Source organism: Amblyomma mixtum, chromosome 6 (assembly GCF_055824585.1).
Source record: "Amblyomma mixtum isolate Tamu chromosome 6, ASM5582458v1, whole genome shotgun sequence".
NCBI lineage: Eukaryota > Metazoa > Arthropoda > Arachnida > Ixodida > Ixodidae > Amblyomma > Amblyomma mixtum.
The window spans coordinates 54,647,224-54,656,211 of NC_143017.1; the positions used below are offsets into that span (position 1 = coordinate 54,647,224).

At 51.5% G+C, this 8,988-nt stretch overlaps 1 protein-coding gene across 1 annotated transcript; it reads right to left on the minus strand.

Moving 5' to 3' along the window:
• Positions 1–705: 705 nt before the first annotated feature.
• LOC149339167 (endothelin-converting enzyme-like 1) lies at positions 706–2,796 on the minus strand. The gene has a single exon (XM_089550885.1). The coding sequence runs from the start codon at positions 2,794–2,796 to the stop codon at positions 706–708; it is 2,091 nt and encodes a 696-aa protein (XP_089407011.1).
• Between the last annotated feature and the right edge of the window lie 6,192 nt (positions 2,797–8,988).

Below are 8,988 nucleotides of genomic sequence, written 5' to 3' on the forward strand. Positions count from 1 at the left end.
TCGCCGCAACGCTGTCGGTTCAGATGCTGCGCCGGTATTGGCCAACGGGCTTGAATAGACTAGAGGCACCGAGTTTTGCGAAGGACGTGGCGTCGGGACTAAAGCGTAGTCAAAGGAGCTCAGCTGGAAGCGAGAAAACGCTCGATGCAAAGGCGCACGATCGCTTTGGCAAAACACGTGTGGACTGAGGTGGCCGCTCTGAGATTCGTTGCTATACGTACTGGAGGGATGTTATGAATGGCGGGTGCGGTAGGGGGACTTAGAAGAACTTTGGTCTGACGGCTGGAAGCTGGGCACGTAGTAGTAGCGTTTTAATGCAAGCGATGAATGGGAACATGCGTAACTCAATAACAACGCTGAAGAAAGTTGGAAGTGGTGTCTTAGAGGATACCAGGCCGCGAGAATGCGAGACGTAAGCTCGCCGCAAACCGCGCCACTGTTAGCGCAGCTAATCCTCCGCGAAGCATTCTAACGCTTCCTCAAAATCAGAAGGAGGTAAGAGTCAAGACAACTAACCTGAAACAATGTAAAAGATAGAATAAGCGCCACAACACAATAAGCGAAGATAAAAAAAAATGCACAGGATATGGCATGCACTTCAGGAGACTGCGTTGGATGGTCAGAAGTAAGGTTGCGTATAACGACGGCATTTCGCGCGTGTCCTCGGTTAGAAACCATCGCAGAAGTGATCGTCAGGCAGGTGCTTCACCAGAAGGAACACTTGTGCGCCGGGTTCATGCGCGCGTTGTGATTGCAGTGGAAGGCCTCGGAAAACTCCTTCATGTTACGCAGAGGCACAACACATCTCGCGTAGCCCGGCGCGTACCTTCCGGCCCTCTTTCCCAAAAAGCGATGCTCGCACCACTTGAGACAAAATCCGATGAAGAACAGCTGCTCCGGATAGAAGGGGCCCGGCGCCCGGACGAACCTGTCTTCACCCGACAAGCCGCGGAAGGCCTCGTACGCCGCGCGGGCTCCTGCGAAGTCGGCTATGTTCTCGGAGTCCAGCTCGTCCTCTAGAACCATGGAGCGCGACCCGAGGACGCTTTCGTGCTCTTTTCTCACGCAGCGAGCGGCGTTACTATAGCGTGCCAGCGACGAAGGCAGCATCCAGGGCACCGCTAAACCGTGCTCGTCGATGTTGATGCCGCGCACGTCGTACGCGTGCATGACCTCGTGGCCGATGACATGGCCAAGGCTTCCATAGTTGAACGAAGCTGGCCCTCGCCCCATGAACATCGGAGTTTGCAGGAAGGCCGCGGGAACAACGATCTGATTGGCTCCGATGCTGTAGAAGGCGTTGATGTTGTTCACAGCGAACTCGAGACCGGTGTTTCTATCGAGCAGCTTGCGTAGGTAGTGTCTGGATGTGTTCAGCCACGCTGCCAGGAATGGCCCGGACGGGTAGGCGAGCTCTTCGTAGTAGGCGTCCAAGGCAGCCGGTGTGTTCTGGTCCTCTGGGTAGCCAATGTGGAAAACTATGCGAGCCAGCTTGCTGATGGCCACTGCTCTGGCGTGACTGTCGAGCCACGCGGACTTGGAGAACAACTTACGGGCGCCGTCCTTGACGTTCACCGCGACATCGGATGCCGCTCTCACCGTGTCAGGAGGCACCACGGCAAACAGCTGTTGGGCGTGGAAGGCGACGGGCATGATGCTTTCTACTCGGCTTAGGCACTCCCACTCGTAGTTGTCGTAGAGGAAGGCCGCCACTGAGCTGTCGGCGTACCCTGCGTAGGTGCGAAGCACATTCCAGGCCATGAGGGTCTTGATTCCGTGAGACCCGATGGTTGCGTAGAGTGACTGAAGGTAGGCTAGGGCACGCTTTTCCACGAGAATTCTGTCGTCGGCCGTGTAAAGAGCGCCGGCGTACTTCAGCACCAACCGTGTCCACTCGTCGGCCGTGATCGTGTTAGGAGTAAAATCACCGACGCGCTTAACTTGCACCAAATAGAAATCGGACCCGTTTCTGTTGAGGCCCGAAGAGACGCGCTCCATCGCAACATGCGCCTTGTTTTCGGTTATATAAATCTTCTCCGATATCACCGTGAGCTGGCTCCCGTACTCCTTCAGGAACACGACCATGTACTTCGCTATGACTTCTGTTTTTAACAACGCTGCGCGAAACTTGAACCAGGCCAGAAGGTTTTTGTCGATTCGCAGCAAGAGCTCACGCTTGGAGTCTTTAGTGAAGAACTCGGCCAGATTGAACGCAAAGACCGCTGTGATGCCGTACTCGAAGTACAGCCGAAAGAGGATCTCCATCGGGCTGCCAATTCGATCTGACGTGCGGAGGTCTAGGCCATGGTCGCTCAAGAACTTCGTCAGCATGGGCAGGTCTGACTGCTTCTTGGCGACCACATCGAGGCACGAACTGTAGAGGGCGTTCGCTTTGCGAGCCGCTGAAGACTCCGGCGCAGCCGTCCTGTTCGCGATTGTGGCGCCCAGCATAGCCCTGAAGATGCTGTTCGTGCGATCCGACAGCGACACCATCTGGTCCGCCGCTCTCCCGCTGTAGGAGCCGCAGACGAACTCGTAGAAGTCGTGGCACGGGTCGACAGACGTGTTCACCGAGGCTTTGATCGTTTCAGCAACGTACAGGCAGTCGGCGGATTCGCAGGTCCTGAGCGCGAATGCCTTGAAGCCGGGGAGGCTGCCATGGTAGGCGAGAAGGGCAGCGACCATGACGGTGATGACCAGGCCGAAGACAGAGCCGCAGGCGAACGTCTGCCGAAGGACTCGCTGCCGGAACAGGCGCCAGAGACAGGTCTCGGACGGCTGCGCATGTAAGCGCATTATCGACCACAAGTTTTATACTACAACGAAAGACAATAACTTTTGGCTATAGACCATGCACAGCGTAAATTAGAAGCACGTGAACGTAAATTAAGGAAGTTTTGCAGTTTTAACAGGCACTTTCGAAAGGCCGAAGCGCGTTAAAGCGCATTAACGAACACAGCGCTTTCACGAGCGGAGAACACGTTAGGACAACGTAGCTGCTTTGTACAGCTCCACCATTAGGTCTGTTTATCGCAGTGGCTCATTTGTGAGTGAATGAGGGGGTCTGACATGTACTTAGAGGCTCATGTGAATAGGAAGCATTTCTCTCTAAACAATTTGCCTTTCTATTTGCGGGCGTCTTACTTTCTATGTATGCAGTCTGCACAGTTGAAACGTGTGTGGTCAAAACTAACTGGAAGCACCTGTAAGCTATTACTTCGAATCGGGGACGCGACATATGCTAGCAACGATTTGCATAGCACGCACTACAAGCATGGCTGTTTAAACCAAAACATGAACTGCGTTAGTCGTTCGCGTGGCTTAGCGAGACTTGAAATACAGTGCATTCTGATTCAGAAAAATTGTCCAGTTCCGATTTACAACAAAGTTGCGGATGTGTTACGACTCATCTTCTTTTTATCAATAATAATTCATAGCTATACGCACATACTGCGTATATTCAGAGAGAAAAAGGCTTCCTCCCCTTGGCGCCCACTTGTAGATAGATAACGTTATCACTTGAGAGTAGATTTACTGCAGAGCTTTCGGGTGCAAAATGCCAAGATGCCGGCACTGGAGAAATTTCCCCTTGTGCTTCACGCGTATCTGAATTAAGCTAAAGGTAAGATATACGAAAGACCAATAAAACTGCACGGACATGAGCGCACACATGACAATAATCTGTAAATCACTTGTTACTAATACCTCAAAATTTGAGTGGTAGCTACCCTTCCACCGGCGAATCCAGGAGGGAACAGTGAAGGCATCTCGCAAGTAAAAAAATTGGCAGTGGCTTAGCTCTGGTTAAACGTGGAGGATTGCGCAACGAGGAGAGAGAGAGAGAGAGAGAGAGAGGCGATGGAGAGCGCGCGGCAGCGCAGGCGGCACCTCTAATGGCCATTTCACATGTTGCGGCTCGCACGAAAAACTTCGGTCCAGTCGCAGTGTCGCAGCGGCGCCAGTCGCGACAGCCCTTTCACATGCTTGCGGCGCCTGCGATTTCTGTTGGTGCGGCACGAGCGGCACCGGCATAATTTACCAATAATAAACGTAGAACACGCTTAAGTTTTACTCTTATTTATTGAGTTAATGTATTTTTATTAAAATATCAAGTACTTTATGCAAAGAAGAAGTTCTTAAGTTTTTGGTTTTGCATGCAACTACGATGAGGCTTCCGCTACGTCGTTTCCTGTGATGTCACACCTCTGAATTCTATTGGCTGACGGCCGCTTCGTTCGCAACGATCGCTGCAACTGTGCGGCGTGCGACCAACTGGTTGGAAGCCTGCCGCAGCCGCTCTGCGACGGGAGCGGCGTGCCCTTCTGTCGCAGTGCGGCTGAAATCGCACTGCGCTGTGGCAAGAATCGCATCATGTGAAACGGGCATCAGTCACCCGCGCATCGACGGTGGCGGCGCGCCAGCTGTGCGCCGTGTGACGTCACTGCTCCTCGCGCATGCGCAGCATGGCCTTTCCTCGTCTCCGCGAAATGGCTGGGCGACTAGCGTAGTGTTGCTTTCGCAAGTAAAAAGCATTAATCGCTGGCTGGCGCTCAGTTTATCAATCGACGAAAACGCTGTCCAGTCACAAACCGTTCTAACGTACCAAAATGATCAGCAATTATTCCCGTTAATCGCCGCAGCCATGCGTAACTTTCTTTCTAATGCCCCCAAAATGAGACAGAGTGCAGGTATACATTCAGAAAGTCCCTTGTGCCGGTATAGTGGGCCTTGCGGAGCACCACAGACAGGCTACGCTAGACGGGCGTCTTCCTAAGCGACGCTGTCGTCTTTCGTGTAAACCGCAAACGTTATGTAGCTGCTTCGAGGTCGTAAAACCGGACACATTCTCATCCAGCAAGCACCGCCCGCGGACAAAAAGAGAGAGCGTCGCGAAGATGTACCGACGCGGAACCGTCTTCTCATTTTTTATTACGTACGGCGTGCGAACGATCCAGTGGCGCGCTAAACGGTTCTCGCACCGCCGCCGAACCGACCGGCATTATACGCGGCTACTACTTAGTTAACCGGCTCCGCAGTGCCGGCCGGCAGGGAACTCACATCGACCGAGTCCATTTTCGGAGTTTTTTTCTTTTTCCCTCCTCCTCGTAGCTTTCACGGCGTCGTCGTGGCGAGGTGACTGGCTTCAGGGTGCGACGACACGAGCGACGTATCGGCAACCACCGCCTCCGGCTAACGGGGTCGCAGAGTCGAAGCTACCGTCGCTGAAGCTGCGAGAATTCGTGGGGGATCCGACCTGCTTGCCGAAGCGGATAATTGCCGGTGTTCGCTGGGTCTGCCCGAGGCGCGTGTACTAGCGCCGATCGCGGAGCACGGTCGGCCGGCACGCTTTCTCGCGACACGTACCTCGTATATAGGCGAGCACGCGAGGCGCTTGTAATCGTAGTTGTCTTTATTTGCCACGTAGCCACTGCAACGTAACGCGTGTTCGCGTGTGAACGGGCAGTTTCAAGCACAGAGAGAGAGGGAGAGTGGCTGGGGGATGCTGCGGTGGTGCAACTGCTTATTACACGTACTCGAAAGGAGCCGTGAGTAGTCGTTTTGTGAAACCGCGATGACACCGCTTACGACGTGTTGAGTTTCGCGGCCGTCAGCTCTGCGCACCACTATCGCGAATCTTAGCTGCCCTTAGAAGGGCGTGGAACGATACCTGGCCTATTATAACGGCGATTGCGTATTCCTTTTCGTGGGTCGTGTGTAATACTCGTTTGTGCCATCCAGTTTTACCCATGTAATTAAAGAGCACACCGGTTATTTTCTGTGTGAAAATGTAGGCAAGAGCGTATTTCTCGCTGTTGTTTTCGGAAATACCGGCACCGGAAGTGCGCATCAATTCTAACCTGGACAGATAAATAAACATCGAGAAAGGGAATCACGTTGTGGGCGCCCCAGGACGTTCGGTTTCACTCAGAGAGGCCTACGGTTCGGAGTGGAAAAAGTGAGAAGGAAGAGGTCACGGCGTTCGCTAGGGTAACTTGCGTATAGGGGTCGAATTGTGTTAATCGTATCAGTGTGAATGAGATGAATTATGTCAACTAGTTTGCTGGTTTATTAACTTCTAACAGTTCACATTTAACTGCATGTTGGAGGCCTGGTTCCAATTAGAGACTTCTAGGTGGCCGGTAATAATAGCCGCATCGAATTTAAGATTTCGAAAACGTGATTGCGATTGATGCTGTCACCAGTATTTAACGTGTCATGGAAAAGCGATAACCGATTACGGTTACAATTACTTAATATGAAATGGAACTCATTTTAGTGTTCACACCATCTACAACTTATCATTGTTTTCAGCCAGTCTTGTACACGTTAGAGATGAATGAACTGAATAAGATAACAATTACTTCAATTCAAATGTAATTGATTCCAGTGGCCAACTACTGCCCCCCCCCCCCCCCCCAAAGAAAAAAAAGTAATCCGTTACTATCATATTATTTTCCTTCTCAAGATAGCCTTAGACAAATATATTCTGATTAGAATGAGCCGATAAGGTTTCCTTGATCTGTTGCCTGTTGCAATTCGACGTTGTTAGTTTTCACCAGCAGTAGTGTTTCTAAGTTTTCGTCTGTATTTTTATGCGAAGCATATTACTAGAGCTACACTACAGCCCGTCGAGCGCGGCGGTGGAGCTACCATTGACCTTTAGCGTGACCACGTGACACCACGTGACAACATGACGTCACAGCAGAGGAGAGATGGGCTGCCGGCTCGCGCGGTCGGCCACGGCGGTGGAGGCTCCACATCAGAGGCGCGGCGGCTGACCACGTGACAACATGACGTCACAGCAGAGGAGAGATGGGCTGCCGGCTCGCGCGGTCGGCCGCGGCGGTGGAGGCTCCACATCAGAGGCGCTGCAGCTGACCATGTGACGCTACAGCAGCGGTATAAAGCTGAGCTTGCCTCGCTCTCCGGGCACTTACGAGGCGGCCAGGTGTTGGGATGCCGCCTAGAAGCAGGGCTGATTTGAACGAGAAGCGAAAGCTTCAGCGTGCCACAGAGACCGATGAAGAGCGGGATGAACGTCAACCAAGGAAAGCCACGTATTACCAAGCCTAGCCATCAATATGCTTCGCATCTGACTAGGCTTAACCTTAGCTAAGCCTCAGCCATTTTTTTTTTCCTAGTTTGTGAAAACATCGGTAGCGACACTGACTGCTCTGTCGGTGTGCGCACTGGAGGTACGAACGTACGAACGCTTCACGCATCAGCTTGTGGAACCGCAAAGCGCCATCTTGAAGAAATGCGAACAGCAGTAGACTGGGTTCGTCATGTCCCGACATCGTCGGACACGCAGCCTTTCCAAAGCCCCACTATTGCCTGTGAATCGCCAACGCATATTCCGAGCTAGCATTGGTGTTCGCCATCGAGTTCAGGTTCTTGAAGTTAAACTTGTAGGCAGAGCTTTTTTTTTTTCGTGTAAAAAGTAGGCTAACTGATTACTTACTTCTGATTACTGAAAAAAAGTAACTGGAATACCGAAAACATCAGCTTATCTAAAGAGCAGGCAATGAGTTAAAAATTTGCAGAAAAACTAATTTATCAGTCCGTTGCTTTCAACGCGTTGCCTGTAGCTCCAGTTGTGACCCATCCAAATCTAGCCAATCCGCGCGTAATTCCAAATCCTCGCGATTTCGCGATTAATTTCGATTTGTTTTCGTGTTCACGTCGAGAACTTCATAATTTGTTTTTGAATAACATTTTTTAAGTTTCCTTATGTATACATATTGCTGTTTCGTGTATTCTTCGGTGTTTCCTTGATCTGCTTGTTTTTACAATTTTATAAACTCTTTTGCTGCCTCCCTGCCGATCATAAGGATTGTAGACTCGGCAAGCTGCCCAAGGGCAGCTTTTTTCTACGATTCCTCCATTTGTATTGTTAGGTGGGAAATAAACTTTAAAACTTTGAAAGGAGTGTACGCAATGACACCCTCCAGCGCATTTGATCGATTTGCAAGGAAACAATAGAAACAAAGCTAACCTCACAACTTTTAAACAACCTGATATATTTTCAGCCACGTCAATATATGATCTAAAAGGTAAAACACATATAGGGAAGATGTTTAGTGAAAGATAAAAAAAAGGATGAAATTTCATGGCAGAAAAGCGTCTAAAATTATTTTCTTTTAAAGTCGAAAGTACGACACTATGCACTATTTCTTGGCGTTTTTTTCTTCTTCACGGCAGTATCAGCAAAGCAAGAAATCACGTCAGACAAAATGACACTTGGACAACAAGAGTGACTGAACTGAAGGTAGAGAGAACAATCATAAATCAGGTATCGTCTCTGCTCTCAGAAGCCATTCGGCCTTACATTGCTCCAACTTCAGCGCATGCGTTTATCGGTTGTATGGAGTATAGCATCGAAACACCTCCCCCGTAAGCAGCGGTAAGAGCACGTCTTTTTGAGAGTATTAATAGTCACAGTCGTAATGGCAGCTGCTCCCGGTTGGTGAGTGACGCTGCCACCGCTGGGCTGTACCGGCTGCATTTGGCAAAAATTGGCAGTGGCTTAGCTCTGCTATGCCTGGATACACGTAGCTTAAAGCGCTCCGGTGTTTCGGCCGCACGTTTCGCCTTGGCTCGATCGCTCTTCCGCTGCTCGACGGCCAACTGCCAGGCGACAACCTCGGGATCGGAATTTTCCAGTCTTCTGCGCCGTTTGGCAGCGGCTCGACTCTCCTTAGCTCCCATGTCGAGCGCGACCATCTTTTTGCAGCGCTCCCTCCTCGCGCATGCGCAGTAGCGGGCGGCGCAACTGTCGTAAGCGCACGCCGGCGGCGGCGGCGAGGAGCGCGCACCGGCTGTGATGAGAAGGCGACGCACCTGCGCGTCTCGTGACGTCACGCGGCTCTCGCGCATGCGCATAACGGGCGGCGCACACTCACGCGAAACTCGGCTCTGGCGCGCGTAGTGTAGCTTTACGCTACAGAAGACGTGTCCCTCGTAGGGGCCAGACCGAGAAGGCCGCGT

Bases quoted from the DNA above. Each gene is read 5' to 3' on its own strand.
- LOC149339167 (XM_089550885.1), bottom strand. From the start codon at position 2,796: ATGCGCTTACATGCGCAGCCGTCCGAGACCTGTCTCTGGCGCCTGTTC.